This window comes from Mus caroli, unplaced genomic scaffold (assembly GCF_978045245.1).
Source record: "Mus caroli unplaced genomic scaffold, Mus_caroli_1 scaffold_7, whole genome shotgun sequence".
Classification (NCBI taxonomy): Eukaryota; Metazoa; Chordata; class Mammalia; order Rodentia; family Muridae; genus Mus; species Mus caroli.
The window spans coordinates 65,179,763-65,197,305 of record NW_028227262.1 but is presented as its reverse complement, the minus strand read 5'-3'; the positions used below and the strand labels follow the sequence as shown (position 1 = coordinate 65,197,305).

General features: G+C 52.2%; 1 protein-coding gene across 16 annotated transcripts in view; it reads left to right on the top strand.

The window, feature by feature from the left end:
- Window positions 1-17,543, top strand: part of Dysf (dysferlin) — a 201,616-nt gene that overhangs the window by 117,511 nt on the left and 66,562 nt on the right. For all 16 annotated transcript variants that reach the window (XM_021164299.3, XM_085840480.1, XM_021164311.3 and 13 more), the window contains 6 exons: window positions 3,128-3,221; window positions 3,760-3,837; window positions 10,570-10,751; window positions 13,365-13,505; window positions 14,100-14,129; window positions 15,376-15,405. In XM_021164299.3, the coding sequence (XP_021019958.1) occupies window positions 3,128-3,221; window positions 3,760-3,837; window positions 10,570-10,751; window positions 13,365-13,505; window positions 14,100-14,129; window positions 15,376-15,405 (555 nt within the window). The remainder of the gene's footprint in view (window positions 1-3,127; window positions 3,222-3,759; window positions 3,838-10,569; window positions 10,752-13,364; window positions 13,506-14,099; window positions 14,130-15,375; window positions 15,406-17,543) is intronic.

Sequence of the window (17,543 nt, the reverse complement as noted above, 5' to 3'; positions counted from 1 at the left end):
TGGGGTACATGAGGGTGCTGGAAGGCTGGGTTTTAGAGTGGATTTCCCTGGCCCCTTTGAGAGGTGATATCTCTGAGGTGACAAAGGGGTCTCAGGGTATCCCTGGTGTTTGAATGTAAGTGAAGTGCTGGTGTTAGGATGTCCCTACCCTGAAGCCCCAGTTCAGTCTCTACAGACGTTCAGCAGGGAGGGATTTCTCTGCCTGCTTTGAGACATTAATGGGGTCTGTTTAGGGTGATGTTCAGACCCCCTGGGAGATTCAGTCTCTGCCTCTCTATCTCTGTCTCTCTCTGTGTATGTTTGTGTCTCTCTCTGTCTCCCTCTCTGTCTCTCTGTCTCTGTGTCTCTGTCCCCACCCCCACACCCCACCCCCGTATACCCAACAGGTAAGTCAGAGACAGGCTAGGCTCCAAGTTGTCCCTCTGCCTGGCTCTAGGAGTATATCTGCCCTGCCTCCCAAAGTGCTTTTCCCAAATAATCCCTGGTCCCAGATCAGATGGGGATGGCCAGAGGACTCTGGACCATATAGGGTGGCTGGGCCTTCTTTGGAAGGCAGGTCAGTCAGGTCAGGAAACCTAGGCCTCATGAATTTTCAAGAGGAATTCTAATAGGCCCTGAGCCAGGCCTGGAATATCTGGCGTAGCCCCTGTGCTCCCAGGGAGGGGAATACCTCTTCTAATCTCAGGCTGCAGGCACAGTACTTGCATATGGATCCAGAAAATACTGCCAGCAGCTTGGAGAGAGGCACTGTGAGGGGAGATGGGAGGGGAGGTACAGTGTGTGTGTATGTGTGTATGTGTGTGTGTGTGTGTACGTACTGGTAGTTTCAGCAAGCAGCGATGTATTGTGGGTCCTGTGAGGTGGGCAACTTCCCTACATGTGCTCAGCCAGTTATACTGCCTGCTTGTAGGATACCTGTGTCTGGATGGGCTGAGGACAAGTGGCTGAAATTCTGTATTGTCCATTCCCAGAAGAGCCTGCTTTCTGCTCCCCACTTAAGCAGTGACAGACACATCAAGGTGTGTGTGCATGCTTGTGTGTGTGTATGTATGTATGTATGTATGTATGTATGTATGTATGTATGTGTGTATGTATGTGTGCTTGCGTGTGTGTGTGTGTGTATGTGTGTGTATGTGTGTGTGTATGTATGGTGTGTGTATGCATGTGTGTTTATGTGTGGTGTGTGTGTATGTGTGTGTGCATGCATTTGTGTGTGTGTATGTGTGTGTGTGTAGTGAACTGTTACATCTAGGGGCCATGAAGCCCCACTTTCAGTGCCCTTGCCTGCTTTCCATGTGTCCTTGTGACTTATACCCCCTAAGGCTTGTCCACACTTGATCTGCCAAAGCCCAGAGACCCTCTAACTGGGAGAGGAGCCCTACGGGCATCAGATGCCTATTCTTGAGGCAGGGTACTAGTGTGGCAGGGCACAGGCCAAGTGGTTTGCTTTTCGTGAGGGAACCCCAGGACTTCTGGGGTCCATACCTGCCTGGGAGACAGAATCTTAGGTGTGACTGGAGTCTGAATCTGTCTGTGTATAATACCCTCTGTGTTGTTGCTCTCTCTCTCTCTCTCTCTCTCTCTCTCTCTCTCTCTCTCAGACAGACAGACAGAGTGAGAGATGTGATGCAGAAGGAACACATGAGCAATAGTATACATTTCTCAAAGGCACCAGGAAGGCACTGATCTGGAGCTCACTATGTAGATCAGACTGTCCTTGATCTCAGAGATCCACCTGTCTCTGCCTTCCAAGTGCTGAAAATAAAGGAGTGTGACTCCATGTCCAGCTGAAATAACTTTCTTAATATGTGTGTATGCATATGTGTATGTGACTGTATGGGAGTCATATGTGTGTTGGGGTGGTATGTGTGTGATGTGTTGGGTAATGTATGTGTGGTAGTGGTATGTATGTGGTGTATGTGGTATGTGTTGAGGTGGTGTGTGTATGTGTGGGAGTGGTGTGTGTGTGTTGTATGCAGTGTATATAGTGTGTGTGTGTGTGTGTGTGTGTGTGTACTCTGGAAACCTCAGGGGGAGGATTCCACAGAAGCCATCTATCTTGCTTTTAAGGACAGAGTTTTTTCATTGGCCTGGGGCTTGCAATTAGGCTAGGCTGCCTGTCTTTGTCTCCCCAGCATTGGGGTTACAGGTGTGGGCTACCACATCTGGCATTTTAACATGGGTTCTGATGATTAAATTCACATCTTCATGTGTGTGAGGCAAGCATTTTACTGACTAAATCACATCTGTAGCCACTCCTGGAATAATTCCTAACACATAGGAATGTGTGTGTGTGTGTGTGTGTGTGTGTGTGTGTGAGAGCGTGTGTGTGTGTGTGTGTGTGTGTGTGTGTGTGAGCGTGTGTAGTGCATAGTCACTGACATCCATCCCCTCAGCCCTATCCCTGTGCCTTATTCCCTTAAGACTGGGATTGTTAACCTTTGAGCATGTACTTACTGCATGCCAGGCAGTTTCCTAAGAACTACTCATCTATCTTTAATAGGCACAGCAACTTTCTGAGCTGGACACTGTATAATTATCTCTGATATACAAAAAAATGAGTCAGAGAGGTTAAACAACTTGTCTGAAGTCACAGGGACAGTTAGTGACAGGCAGCATCAGAACTCAAGTGATCCAGTTCCAGAGCCGTGTTGAGACTGTGGCCAAAGGATGTGGAGGGGCACCACTGTACCCTTCTCCTATCTGCAGGGGGAAGCCCGGTGTGGGAGCCGGGGCCCATGCAGCTGCAGCAGGACCTCGGTGCATAGCAGAGGAGCATGTCCCTCCTGCATGTGTAGCTTGGTCCCTTTGCAAGGACAGGAGAGGAGAAGACCTTGTTCTTGGGACTGTTAAGGGCAGCTGTGGGGACCATGGCCTGCCTGAAGCCCAGGCCTGGGTTAAGGGCAGCGATCCTTGGTGTCAAGTGGGAGAGATGGGACAAATCACTGGGTCTGAGCAGAAGCACCCTGCCCCTCAGGTATAAGAACCTCTGAAGGATTCAGACCCACAGCTGCTTCTGGATTGAAGCCATGTATGTCCAGATTAGGAGGACTAACATCAGGGTTTGCTGGGAGCAGGGTTCCAGGGTCAGTTTTCTATTGTTCCCTGATAAGCTTTGTGTCTCCAGGGTGGCATGGTGGATGACAAGAGCGAAGACTCCATGTCTGTTTCTACCCTGAGCTTTGGCGTTAACAGACCCACAATCTCCTGCATCTTTGACTGTAAGTGACGTTCGGTGGCATCTGTGTATGCATGACCTCATACTTGGGGTGAAGTTCCATAGTCAGAAGTAAGTGTGCATGTGTGTGGGTGCTTGTATGTGTATGTGTGTGTGTGTGTGTGTGTGTGTGTGTGTGTGTGTGTGTGTGTGTTGAGGTTCTAGAGAACTAACTGTGTGTGCTTTCAAGCCAGTTGGGTGTTTTGGTATGTGTGCCCACATGCATGCCCACATGCATATCTGTGTGTTAGAGATGAGATTGTGTGCATTCAAGTTCCTGTAATCATGAGTTTGGTCTTGCCCTCTCTCCTTCCCTGTCTCTCTCCTTGGGATTGGGTAGCCTCAAAGGATGCCAAGTGCTGCTTCCGAGCTAGGATCTGTCTTCCTAACCAAAAGAGGCTCACTCTGTATGATGGCTGTTGTCCTTTGCATATTCAGCTAGAGTCTGCTGCCCTTCCTGGGGCAAACCCTCCTCTTCCTGTAGCTCCAGCCCTTAGCAACCCTATTCATCACATGACATCTCTGTTTCCTCCTGAGTGAAGATGGGAACCGCTACCATCTGCGCTGCTACCTGTACCAGGCCCGAGACCTGCCAGCGATGGACAAGGACTCATTTTCGGGTAGGTGGGAGGAGGAGAGGACTCAGGACTCCCAGTGGGAGGGTGGAGAGTGTTTGCAGCCTCTAGCAGGATCCTTGAGTGGATCATCTTCTGTGAGTGCTGGATACTGTTTCCAGGTCCCCATGTCTCCTGGTCTCAGGGCAGCTGCTCCTCATATGAGATTGTAGCAGGATTTGGCTTCGCCGACTGTCCTTTCCTTCCCAGAGGTCATTCTTTGTGGAATCGCTAGTGATGTCCCTCTCTGTTCAGACCCAGCTTTCTTAGGTCCCTACCCTCCCAGACCCATCTTAGACCCAGCTCCCAGGCCCTGATACTCCGCTCTTGGGATGCCTGCCTGGCCTGGGGTCTTTTATGGAAGACTTCACTACACAGTTCCATGCACTTTGGCTTCAGCAGTGTATTGGCCCTGTTCCTTCTTGGTTCCCTGCTCTCCTTGCTTCCTTCCACACTGCCCAAAGCATTACTGGACTTCTTGCTCTCTTGTTTTGAAGCATAGATCCTGACAGATGAGTCTGCCATATTTGCCCTTGTCCGACAAGCCTTTGAGATGTGGTGACTGTATTGTCTCTGTACCTTCTACCCAGGAGCCCTGCCCTCACCAGTTTTGATCCATAATAGCAAGGCCCCTGCATGTGCATTTCATGTTTTCTCAGTCTGGAATGCATTTCTTCCTCAGACCCAGATCACATGTCCTTTGACTCCCCTAAGCTGCGCTGATCACTTAGTTCCCAGCACTTGACACTCTGAGCCCTTATCCACTGTGGCATTCAGTTGAGGTTTGTCTTCTATAATCTCCCCATCTGCTGGGAGCTCACTCAGGGAGGTGCCTTGTTTCCCTGTTATGAGCCTTCAGTACTGCGCATCGAAAGAAAAGACATTTACCAAGCATCTTGGAATGTGTGCTTAGGCAGATACTGACAGCTAAGTGTCCTAACTCCTTTCTTCTATGGGTAAAGAAATACAGACCCAGGTGGGCTCTGTTAATTGCTGGAGTTGAAATAGGTGGATAGAGTTGGGAAATAAGTCCAAAGTTGTTCCCCTGCAAGAACCTACTGGTGTGGCTTTGAAAGACTGGGTTCTCTGAGAGTGGCCTTCTGGTCACAGAGTGGCTGCATTGCTTGTAGCCATGTGCCCATCCTTCCAAGTCTTCACTTTCTTTCTCCCCGGCAGCTGCAGTTCACATCCAGGTTCCTGTGCTCCCAATGACCTGTTCTCCAGCCCCACTCAGCTAAGCACCATGGCTGGAGTACTTCCCTTCTGGGCTTTGGGGCCAGGTCCTGACAGCCCTCTGTACAATGACATTGACAGGATGGGGGCAGTTAGACATCTACAGTGGCCGTGTCTAGGATTCTGACATGGGCTTATTTCCAGCCTAGCCTTTTTCCTTTAAGTGGGGGTTTGTGGGTGAGGGTGGAAGGCCGGTTGTCCTCTATGAACTGAGCTGGCTAAGCTAAGGACTCTGAAGGACAGGTCTTCCCACCCCAGGATGGTAGCCCAGGGAACCAGAGCCCAGCATGCGGATCATACAGTGGTTCAGTAGGCGCTGGTCTGGGAGACGTCATACTTTCCACCCAGATAAACGTCCCTTGAGCTTTGAGGGTGCTGCCCAGGGCTTCCTCAGAGGCCATGGGCTTCTGAATGAAAGGCCCGATTGAGCAGCAGCTGGAAAGGAAAACAGCAGCCAGCACGGGGGAACCTATAAAACTCGAAGTGTTTATTTTCACTCCCAAACCCTAAACCAAAGCGATTTCTCCCCGGGAACTGACCTTGAGACAGCCAGCTGCTCAGTGCTATGCCCAGTCTCTGGCTGGCATTCTGGAGGAAACTGGTATTTGAAGGCAGAATGTCTGAGGCCAGGGTAGGGTCCAGCTGTGACTGCTTCTGCTGAGAGCATCTTCCAGCTGCCTAGTGCTGTCCAGGGCCTGTCCCCACCGACAGCCTCTGGATGTGGAGTTTGGAGGAGGCACTGGTGGGCTGTTGCTATTCAGACAGCCTGGGTAAGGACTATTCCTCAGTGGGGCTTGCCCTTGTGGTCACATCCACTCTCTAGACCCATGGAAGGTGTCTGCGGTGTGTGCTTGAGTTGTGTGTGTGTATGCAGGAGAGATCAGACAGAAAGCGTATAAGATGCATCCAATCCCCGTTGACTTCCCTGATATTGCTACATGCTTTGCTCTGAGCTGAAAGCTTTGACTCCAAAGGACTGGGACATCACCTACCATCAGTTCTGTTCCTGGCTCCATCTGGCCAGATTTCGTCACCCTTTAAAGTGACAGCATCATGTCATCTCCCAACACAGTCCAAGCCCACATGTTCCCGGTTCTGTGTACACCAATGCTATTGAAGGATAGATGCTGTCTGCTTTGCCCCATCTCCACTGAGAACTTCTGTGTTGAATGAAGCGTCAGCTCTGCTGACAACTGCTACTCCATACAGAGGGTCTTTGGGAAAGGTTGTCTTACAACATATTGGGAGCCCAGATATGTTTATTATATCGTCTTTGAGGATCTTACAGGTCAGTGGGATCAAAGGGGTAGTCCTTGGCTAACCCAGTTAAAGAGAGCTGACCAATAGGCCAGATGCTACATGCTGTAGTGACCTATGACCTGAGGGATCTACTTTTGAAGTCTCACATCTCTCTGCTGGCCTGTGGTCTAGTGAAGCTGAAATGATGTGGTTCTGAGAGACGTTCCTGTTAGGGCAGGTCACAGTGGGGTCTGTTGAACCTCACCTCACCTGTGCCATAGGGACCCCTGGGTTTGGATGTCATTAGGGACTCCCTGCTCTTGGACTTCTGATGTCTGGATACTGTTTGGCCTTCCGTCTTCTAAGCCAGACTCTTTGTTCAGGTTGGCTCTGGTGGGGTGGGGTGTGGAGGCAAGGCATCTACCCGACAGGCATGGGAAGGGGTTTTCCAGACTGCATTGGAGGCTCGTGAAACGCTTCACTTAGAAAGGGTTCCTGGGAAAGAGACTGGGAAAAGGATTCGGGCTTTACAATGCACAGCGGAGCTGCTGAGCTGCCACCGGGAGGGTGTAGGGAGGAGCTGTCTAACCTGTTTAGCATTCCTCAAGGCCTTCCCAAGAACTGGGGAGCACGAGGGACTCGAGCCAGATTTCTCAGCACCAGACCAGGCCCCTTTGCTATCTGCCCACCATCCCTCCTACTGCAGCTCCCTGGCTCTGGTGCTAGCTTTACTCTGTCACCCAGGTCAGCTAGCTACTTTCCCTGTGCATGGCTGGCATCTGTGGGAAGCTGACTGGATGTAGCCAGGTGACACTGACCCACCCTCTTCAATGTCCCCTGCTTAAATTGTATTGCTTTGCTTCTTGACATGGGTAGTGACCGTCCTCACCCAGGCGTCACATTCAAAAGCTTGGTTGGTGTCTCCTTCATCTGCATCCTGGGCACTGAGCTACCCTACCTATCCCTACCATGTAGTAGCCAGTCAGTCAGTACATGAGTAGTGAATGAGGGGTGTATTGCTAGAACCACTGTAGTGACGTCTTTGGACCTAGAGTCTGGCTAACTTAGTTGATGCTCAGGGATGTGAGGAGAAGGTTACATTTTAATGTTTTCAGGGCATCTTGCCCAGCTGCTTTCTGAAGGGTCACTGCTCCAATAAGAAAGAACACTCCCTCTACCCACTGCTTGCCAACAACACTGAGTTCGATAATTTTAAACATTTTAAATTTAATTTTAATTTTCTTTTTAAATTTTATTTTACTTTGTGATAGGGATTCCTGTTGCCCAGGCTGGTCTGGAGCTCACTATGTAGCTAAAGATGACCCCGAACTCCCAGTTCTTCTGTCTGCAGTACCCTGGTACCAGGGTCACAGGCAGGTATCATCTTCGCACCTGTCCTTCCTGATTTTGTAGTAGCAATATTGCTATGGCAAAAATTGAACTGACATTGTCTTGATTTCTGTCGTACATTCCCCTTCCTTTCCTATGGGAATGGCATAGAGTACCTGACTAGGACTCAGGCCACCTCTAGCCACCTGGGAGCTCAGGCTACTGTTCTAGAGGCAGCATCCTCTCTGGCAGAGGAGTACTGCTGTCCATCACTCACATCTTCTGCTGGTTGATGGGATGCAAGTGTCAACTGCTTCAGGAAGGTCTGACAAGCAGGACTCATACAAAAAACTGTCCCGACAGGGGCTTGGTGACAGGTTCCTGTGAGGGAAACCGGTGGTACTCTCAAGTGGCCCATGTCTGGAGTCTTTCAAAGGCAGCACGTGGTCCTCAGAGAGATCTGTTCAAACATGTCCCCCATGGGGGGTTTGCTGGAGCTTTTGGGTCCTGAAGCCCTCAGGCTGGCTGGACTATGAACATGGGGACCTGGCTCTTACCCTCTGACTCTACCTCCTGACAGAGGGTGTATCTGTGAGTCCATCTGGTCACCTTGCTGCTGCTTCTGTCTTTTGCAGGGGTGGGAATGGGGAGATGGGCGGTGGGGGGGGAGGGGCAGTTAGTGGAGGCTGGGCCCTGGGTACACAGTAGCCCAGTGTCTGAGGCCCAAGGCCTCCAGGTCTGTTCTTTACAATGCCTTTGTTGTCCTTGTCCCTCCCATGGGTGGGTGGGGTGCATGCGTGTGGGTCTGGGTGAGTTTTGTTTGTGAGCTGCCCCCTGTCTGTCCCCCCTGCCCCCCAGCGCTGAGCTCATTGCCTGAGCTGCTGGAGCTGCCTGAGAGCCAGCCTGCTAGGAGGCCGGCGTGGGGGGTGCTGCCAACAGCAATACAACGTGCATGGCCGCTACAATGTGCAATTGTGACCTTTGTGTAAACGCAGTCGGTCTGGGGCCCGCACGCTTATAAAAATAAAGCGTTGGGAAGCATAGGGGGGTGGGGGGGTGGGAACAAAAGAGGCCTTTTCGCCGGCTCTCTAATATGGTTTTATTTATCGGAACGCGCCCTCCTTCCCTTACTGGAACTGGGAGAGGTTCTCTGCCGAGCTTAGAGCTGATGGTATCACAGCCAGACGGTTTCATTAAACGCACAGACGCCGCCAGGCCTTGCCAGGGGCAGAAGGAAGAGGGCTTGGGGCCAGCCTGCCAGGACCTGTGTGTGGGTGTGGGAGTCCTGTGCCAGGGAGGCACTCCCCCGGGGAAGTCTCTCTCTCTCTGCTAAGGACATCCCATTGCCCTCTTCCAACCACAGAGTCAGGTTCAAAGCCAGCATCCCAGGGAATGCCCTCCACGATTCCTCTACTGCCCCTCAGTTCCTGAGCTAGCAGGCTGGGCTCAGGTTCAGTGCCCGTTGGCTCACCCAGGGTGGTTCTGCCACAGGTGCGTTAATGCTTCCCACTGTGATCCGGATACCCTCACCCTTACAGCCAGCTCGTGGGAGGCAGTCACAGTGTCGGACCTTGCTGTCTACCCTAACTGGAAGCCCATATCTCGCTTCACCTTCCCGAATCTTCTATAGTCACTCGGTGCCAGCCCCCCTCTCTGTCACCTCCTGTGCAGAGGTTTTGATTTCTCTCTTAGTTTCCTTATGGCCAGAAAGCCTGGCCCAGATCCCAGCCTCCCCATCCTGGCATGGGATTGTTTGGTCAGTTCTCAGCCTTTTGAGACCACTGGAGCTCTCTTTGGTCACTTAGGGAGTTAATGATGGTGTTGGGGCTGTCTGGCTTGGGGGCTTGACATTTTGGATAGGGCTGGGGCTGAAGGTATCAGCTGCATTAGGGCCTGTGTTTGGCCCTTCTTCACCATCTCACACTCCCTGTTCATACGCCAAAGCAACGAACAGGACCCTACCCCTAAACTCATACCCTCAAGCCCTCAGTCTTTTCCCAATGCTCACATACCCCATAGACCTCATGCTGGTTTCTCACAATATTGCCTGGGACTTGCTAGAAAGGGCAAGGACCCTACCCAATTCTGCCACATCACATGTGTAAGAGAACTGTGAAAACATTCTAGGTGATTCCATGGTACCTGCACATTTGAGGGCCACCATTCTAGAATCTGCTCCAACCATACCAACTTGCCTTAGGACAAGGCAGAGAAAATGACTGGCTGTATCCCGGGCCGTTGGGGCTGGCAGGCTGCTCAGGAATCCTTGGCCAATGAGGAGCTCGCACTGTGCATGCTGAGCAGCTCTAGATTCTGCATCCACCTAAGACAGTGTCAACTCTGCCTCTAACAATGCCGTCGCCTCATAACTGGTTCACACTATCACGTGTGCGTCTCCTGCCTTTTCACTGTGTGGCAGCCATGGTGAACTGCTGAAGAAACTGTTCCTGGCCCACTGATGGTGTCTTAGGTGGGAGGGCTTTCTGTGGGTGCCACTGTGTGGCAACCGTGGTGAACTGCTGAAGAAACCCAGATCTACCTCGAACATACTCCCTGCCCTTTGTATTTATCCTTCCATGTTCTCATTCAAATTGTCATTGGTTTGGGAAGGTATTTTTATGTTTTGTTCCAATTGTGTCCCCAGTCCCTAGTGTGTTGTGCAGAAGGCACTCTGAAAGGCTTGTTGGATAAGTGAATGGGCTACCAGGAACCCACTTTCTCTGGTACACCTCACCCAGGTGGCCAGGTAGGAACGGGAAAGGGAAGTTTTGAAGTTTCAGGCTATCTCCATCTCCACATAGCCAGCTCAGAAGTGGCATCTGGCCTGTGTGCTATTATTCCAGAATGACGGCCACAACCATGCTCTGGTTTTGTGGCTGTGGAACTCCTGAACCACCACAGCTGAGTCTTGCCTCCTTCCTCACCTGCCCCATCCAGATCCCTATGCCATCGTCTCCTTCCTGCATCAAAGCCAGAAGACAGTGGTAGAGAAGAACACCCTGAACCCCACCTGGGATCAAACCCTCATCTTCTATGAGATCGAGATCTTCGGCGAGCCAGCCAGTGTCGCCGAGCATCCGCCCTGCATCGTGGTGGAGCTCTATGACCACGACACTTATGTGAGTATGCTCACATCCCCAGGACGCTGGGGAAAGCTATGCTCTGAGTGTTAGGTCTCCAAGCCTTGGACCTGTAGCCTTCTCCCTGACTGCTCAGTGAAATGATTATAGAGGAATTGAAAATAGATGGCTGGCCCGTGTCCCATGACCCTGGGAAGACATGGCTAATCAAAGAGGGGGGGGGGGGGGAGGGAGGGATCAGATCCCTGAAAGCACACAGAATTGTGGATCAGTAGCTGGCTTTTCTTCGGCTCTATCTTGTCCCTCCTCGCCACAACTACTAATTGAACATTTTGTTGAACTGGCCCGAGTGGCCCCTTGCCTGAGGTTTGCTGTCTAGGTGGGACCTGAGACACTCTAGTGTGAAGAATGCTCTAAGTGAGATGGAGTATCTGGAACACCACATGGCCCTGCCATACAGGCAGAGCCTTTCCATGGCATTCTGGCAGTGCTGTCTGGGAGCCACCAGCCTTGTGTTTCTGAGTTTTAAATTCTGTTTAAGTTACTGCAACGGGTGTGTGCTATGTTTGGGACATAACTGGTAGAGTCCTTGCCTAGCATGGACGAAGCCCTGGAACTGCATAAACTAGGCATAGTGGCACAGGCCTGTAATCCCAGCATTTGGGAGGTAGAGGCAGGAGGGTCATAAGTTCAAGGTTCTCTTTGGCTACCTATCAAATTTGAGGCTAACCTGGGCTACTTGAGACCTCGCCTAAAAACAAAACAAAACAAGGTGGTTTATGCTGCAGTGTGAGACAGTGCTGTGCAAAATACCAGGGCAAGCTGTGGCGAAGACCAAATCCTGACACCATGCGGGCATCCTAGCAAGTGTGGAGGCTGCTGGAGGAGGAAGAGGAAGAGTGAGGCAAGCCGGGGTATTGGGGTCAAAATGCTGCTTTCAGTAAGGGAGGCCATGTGGTACCAGAAAAAGAAGACTAGGTAGAGAGGTCAGGTCTGGCAGGCGGTGTGGTGGCAAGGAGGAGTGGTTAGAAGAGGTTACCATAATGATGCATCAGAGGTCCTGAGAAGGCATGGCAGCCAGGGGTGAGGAGGAAGGTGATGCTGTATAAGGTGGCCCTCAAATGATGCCAGAGGCTGGCAGTGGGCAGTGCAGGTCTGATTCAGGGATTCTGACCTGGGAGCTCTTGAGAACGCTGAGCTCAAGGGCAGAGAGTGACTAGATGGAGTGTCCCTGGGGAATGACTTACCCCATAAGGGAAAGGATGAGTGTAGGTCCTGGTGCTTGTGGGGGCAGGAGGGGGGTAATGGGGGCTGGGAGGCGCTGGTCTGGTGCAAGGCAAGCTGGTAGGTTCCCAGGCTGAGCCAGAGCCCTTTGGAGGTCTTCTCACCCATACCCTGCCACAGCAACGTTTTCTAGAAATGTGTTCCGAACTCTCCATCTCACTGCTGCTCTCTACTCAGGCAGGGTCCCCTTTGCTCTGTCCCTGGCTGGCTAGCCACAAACACTCGTTGAGAAGAATCTTCTGGAAATGTTGCTCCAATCTGCCCTTCTCATGCTTGATAGGCTATGAGGAAGGCAAGGGAGAACCATGGTCTATCCTGGGGTAGTATCATGGTCTATCCTGGTGATTCCAGAAATGAGATGGAGTTGTTCCTACTGTGAATCTAGAATTACCATTACCCTGGTCTCTGCTGCCTTGCCAGCCCCACCCCTCTGCAGCTAAGGGGGCCACATCTGGCTCTGAGAAGCCCCAGGCCCTTCCCAGTGCTTGGCTTCTCTCTTCTGATCTGGACTGTCATTAGCATGGTGTGAGTGCTGGAACTGGTACCTATTCCAGGATGGCTCATGGAGAAGTTGAAGCCCTCTTGTATTGTAGCATGAGAACAGTCAGGGCTGTTTCCCAGCTCCTCTCCTGGGCCAGGGCTGAGGGCATGTGATGTTCATAGCACCATCTGTCTGAGGCTTGGTTCTGTCGACTGCCCCATGAGCTATGGGTAGTCTGTCTACTGTGCCTGAGGTGGGGAGAGGTGGGCACCACCACAAAGGCATGGGAGCAAGAGTTGGACAAGGCTGAGGGGCTTCAGGGGAGGGGGAATGGGTATGGAGGTAGGCCAGGAAGAACAGATATGCAGTGACTGAAGGGGGTTGAACTCTATCTTATGGGCAGCTGAAGTGAAGGAGGGATCCAGGTTCAAGACTTAGGAGGTAAAGACATCATTTTAGTAAGATTCACTTTGATAAGCAATATCACATTTTTTTAAACCTGAAAAATGGAGAAGTTAGGGGTGAAACACAGTTAAGTGATCTGAGAAGCCCTGACATGTCAGACGAGGCTGTTAAAGAAGCGTAGGCAGCTTGTTTCTTCTTGGTCTCTGATGACCTCAGAGATGGATCAAGCAAAAGCCTGGGGAATACTACTAGTTGGATATACAGAAGGACTTCCCAACTCTTGCAGAAATCTCACCCTAGTGCTGCAGCTCGAGGCTGCTAACATCTTGTCCTCACAGTTCCCACCAAGAGGAACTTGCCATTCCACACAAGAGGCTGCCCTGACTTGTGGGGCCCTCTCTAGCCCAGGAGGTAGCACGCAGGCCTACTTTCTCAGGTGGCTGAAGGGAGACACAGACTCTTCTTCTCCTACACCGGTCTAGGGCGCTGACGAGTTCATGGGTCGCTGTATTTGTCAGCCAAGCCTGGAACGGATGCCCCGCCTGGCCTGGTTCCCACTGACCCGGGGCAGCCAGCCTGCCGGCGAGCTTCTGGCAGCGTTCGAGCTTATCCAGAGAGAGAAGGTAAGGCTGGCCACTCTCCAGGCCTGGGAGGCCCAGCTAGGGCACAGGCCAAGGGTGGCGGGCCTGTCCACACACTGCACTCAGTAGGAACTGAAGTGAGACCTCACACTGACACGTACACTGGTCATCCTTTCTGACTTCAAGTCAGGACACAACCCATCTCAGGGTAGGCTGTTGGCTTCTGGGATGACTGCAGGTTTTCTTCCTGGGTCACTCCCCGTGTGTTTTCCTTGAGCCTGTCTAGTTTGGGGCAAGGGGCTTCAGGTGTAGTGAATGGGTACTGGGAGCAGGTAAGGGTGGGATCCTGGCCTGGCTGGGCCATTGTCTGGCTCTGGATCTTGTAACCAGGACCATACTCTCAAACACCAGGCTGTTTTGAGTGCTGTCCCCAGGCTTGCCACAGGTTCCACATGAACCTCGTTTGTAAGCTGCTCTGAGTGTCTGCAGGATACAGCCTATTGCCCCTTTAGCTTGGGACATCCCATAGCCCTGGCTTGTTCACTACTTGACACAGGCTGTGGGTATGGAAATGAGGGTGAAGATGAGGGACTGGGATGGGTGACCATGACTGACACCTTCTTCTCTCTTCTCTAGCCAGCCATCCATCACATCCCTGGCTTTGAGGTAAGTCTTGTTTGTATGTCTCCAGTCTCCCTGTGTTTGCAGATCCTTCTACGTTTAGGGGTCCAGTTATCAGGTCCTGCCTTAGCCCACCAGAGGCTCCTTCAGGTAGAAGATGGCTTAGTGTGACCCCAGGGCAGGTGGAGTTGTGCCTATTGTGCATCTAGAATTCACATCTTAGAAGTCCCATCTTACTCAATGGCTCCATGACCAGCATGGGTACCACTTGCCTGGAGGTAGCTGAGCATCTTGAGTTCCAGACTGCAGAGAGCTCAGAGCCCCCTCTCGAGGGGCTCTGGCCTGGGATGGGCATTAAACTCACCATGATGGATTTAACATTCATCAGAGTGCAAGTGTCACCACAGCCTCTGGGGGTGTGGCCCAGGCTCAGGGCCTTCCAACACCACCTAAGACCTTTAACATGCAGCTGAGGCTGAGGACCATGGCAAAAAAAGTGAGAGCAGCCTAGGATTGTTATAAATGCAAATTTCTTGGTCCTCTTCCATCCATCTGAGGGTAGAGGCCAAGCACCTCACACTCCACCCAGCCCCATGAAATTTCTGATGCACAGGGAATTTCAGTTAGCCCTGTTGGCCTAGCTCGTGTGACCCTGTCCTCTCCTCTGCTGGCAATGTCCCTTTGGTCCTCTTTCTACCTCTGGAAGTCCCAGTAGAAAAACCTGTGTTGAGTCTCAGGGGTATTAGCTCCCGAGTTCCAGGTTAGACCAGGTGAGTCTCAGGGGTATTGGCTTCCTTGTTCCAGGTTAGACCAGGCTCAGATGGAGTTGCCTGGGCTGTTGGGACACAGGGTCTGGATGGTTGTAACCACAAAAGCCCCTCCCACACTCTTGCTTCTCCCTATCTTTTCCTGCCAATCTTCTGCCTTGTTTTGTCAGAGCTGAGCACTCAGCTCTGCTACTCCTGGGGATTCCGGGTGGCTTTCCATGGCTCCCCAAGTCCACAATACAATTCCACAGCTTTGCTTGAGACTCTTCCAGGGGCTGCTACACAGAATCCCAGGTCCCTCCCACCTCCCATCTGATGTTCTCCCTCCTGTCACTTCCGGAGAGCATCTGACTTTCTCATGGTCCCTTCTTCATATGGGAGGGTGTGGTGAGGTAGCCTGCTCACCCTTGGTGGGAGGACTTTCTGTGGGTGCCATCTCTGTCTCAGTGAGTGCTTCAGGATACTAATGGAGACCCTTTGCTCCCCTGGCTCTCCCACTGTCTCCCGGATGTGGCCCATCACAGATGCATGAAACTTCAAGGATTTTGGATGAGGTAAGCTGACCCTAAGGATGGGGGGAGATGGGGGCGGTGGTAAACCTGGAAGGAGGGAGATAAAGGCCAGCCTCCGAGCTCATGTTGTAGGGTGATTGATCTAGATTTTAGTCCTTTTGCTTGGATTGGAGCCACAGCTACCTAGGGTACATCCCGTGAGATAATTCTAGCCCCCACAGTCTTGATACCCTCTTAGTAGCCCAGCCATACACAGATCACCTGAATGGCAATCCCTAAGTTTTGTCTGGTTGAGTAGCAGATGGCGTGTCTTCAAGAGTAAAATGTTGGGTGCGCACCAGAGTAGCCCAGGAAAGCTTTCTGGTGGTGGAGGCAGTGTTAGGAGACTTTAACAGAGCACTGAAGAAGGCGGGAGGCATACATCTTTGGTACAGGGCGCCTAGGTGCAGTGTGAAGATGGGTGGGAAGGAGAGCTTTGGGTGGAGGCTCAAGCAGGAAAAGGCTGTCCATGTCCTCCATCGGGGACTCCCTGGGCTGGGTTGAGAGCGGATACCACTTGACATTTTCGGTGCAATTTGGACTTGAAGTGCAAGATCAGTCAGGATGTGGGATTGTAGTCCCCCCCCCCCCAACCCCACCCCATTCCCTCACTTCCTTTCACTCCCAGGCAGAGGTGGGGGCCTGCCAGCTGCTGGCCCTCTTCGCGCCTGACAGGCGGCCTCCTGCTTCTGGCGGCCATGCGGAGAGACTGCCGATTTGGAAGGCAACATAGAAACCAAGCCAAAACCCACAGGCTGTGCTGAAGAGGACCCAGCCTAGGGATGAGTTATGACAGACTCAGAACCCTTCATGACCGGATGTGCCATATGGAATAGCTAGGGCTCGGACTCGGGGCAAGGATGCGTCTGTGGCCTGACTGTCAGGAAGCAAATCAAAACTACAGCTAGAGGCCAGACCCTGAAGGGCTGAGCATCATCAGGGCTGGCAAGGTCCCCTGCTGAGGCATCCTGTGGTCAGCAGGGCCATGGGAGGAAGATCCTTAGGAGTCTGCTAGACACAGACAGGGCTAGCCAGGCAGGGTCAAGGGTTCAAGGCCCAGGGAGACCCGTCTTATAAGATGGTTTTGTGAGACTCTTTACCCCAGAGCAAGCCAGTGTAACCCTTAGCCCTGAGCTCAACACACTTCCCCTGGCAGAGGCTGAGCCTCCTGCCAAGAACTTGGGACTTATTCAGTTTAAAGCCTCCCCAGAGGCTAAGAGGAGGCAGGACACTCCCTCTGCCATTCTGCTCCTGCAGAAAGCCTGCTGACCCAGCAGAGGTTTTCTGTCTTTTTCTGTGTGGTGGCCCATCATCTGCCTGTGACCCCTGTTAACTTCCTCCAACTTTCCAGTCCTATCTCTGTGCACACTGGGCCCACTCTCCGGGGAGTCTGGGAGCAGAGCAGAAGTAGAGATGTGCTTGGGCGTGCTGGCCTGCAGGGCAGAGACTATAAAGCCAGGCCTTAGAAGAGAGACTGGTGGGGAGGCCTCTGAGACAGCTGCTGTTGTGGGGGCACACTGGAGACAGGCCAGGAGGAACAGAGAGGCTCCAGAGTGGTTAAGTCCAGACGCACCCTACTGCTAGCACAGTGAGGTATGGAGAGAGCCACACATGCCCTTGAGACTGAAGGGCCTTTAAGTGAGGCACAGGGCTGGCGGCTTCTGAAGCAACACAGAAGATGGGTCTCCGGAAGAGGAGACACTGAGCTAGTATTTGAAGCAAGGGAGGGGCAGGAATGTTTTGGAAGTTGCCTTGGGTAGGAGCAGAGGTGGGGTTTAGGGACATGGCAGGAAGAGCAATAGCCTCTCCCCCAGGCTCTCTGCAGGGGATCACTGCTCTGTGAGTTCCAGGTGGGGAAGCCAGGCTGCCTTGTGTGCAGAGAGTCCTGAGCCCTTGTGAAGAGCTGATGGTCCCTTTGGCCTTTGCTCTTTCTGTTCTTCCTCCCCATCTTGTCTCACCCCTCTTCTGTGCCCTCCTTGGCCCATCTTCCCTCCCACCTCTTCTGAGTCTTCCTCTCCCTCCCCCCCCCTTTTTTTTTTGGTCTGGAGAACAAAGGCAATTCAGGCTGCCAAGGGGAATGAGTTCAAAGAGACTGCAATTTTAGATTTCCCGAGAATTGGCAGTGCGCATGGGCACATGTT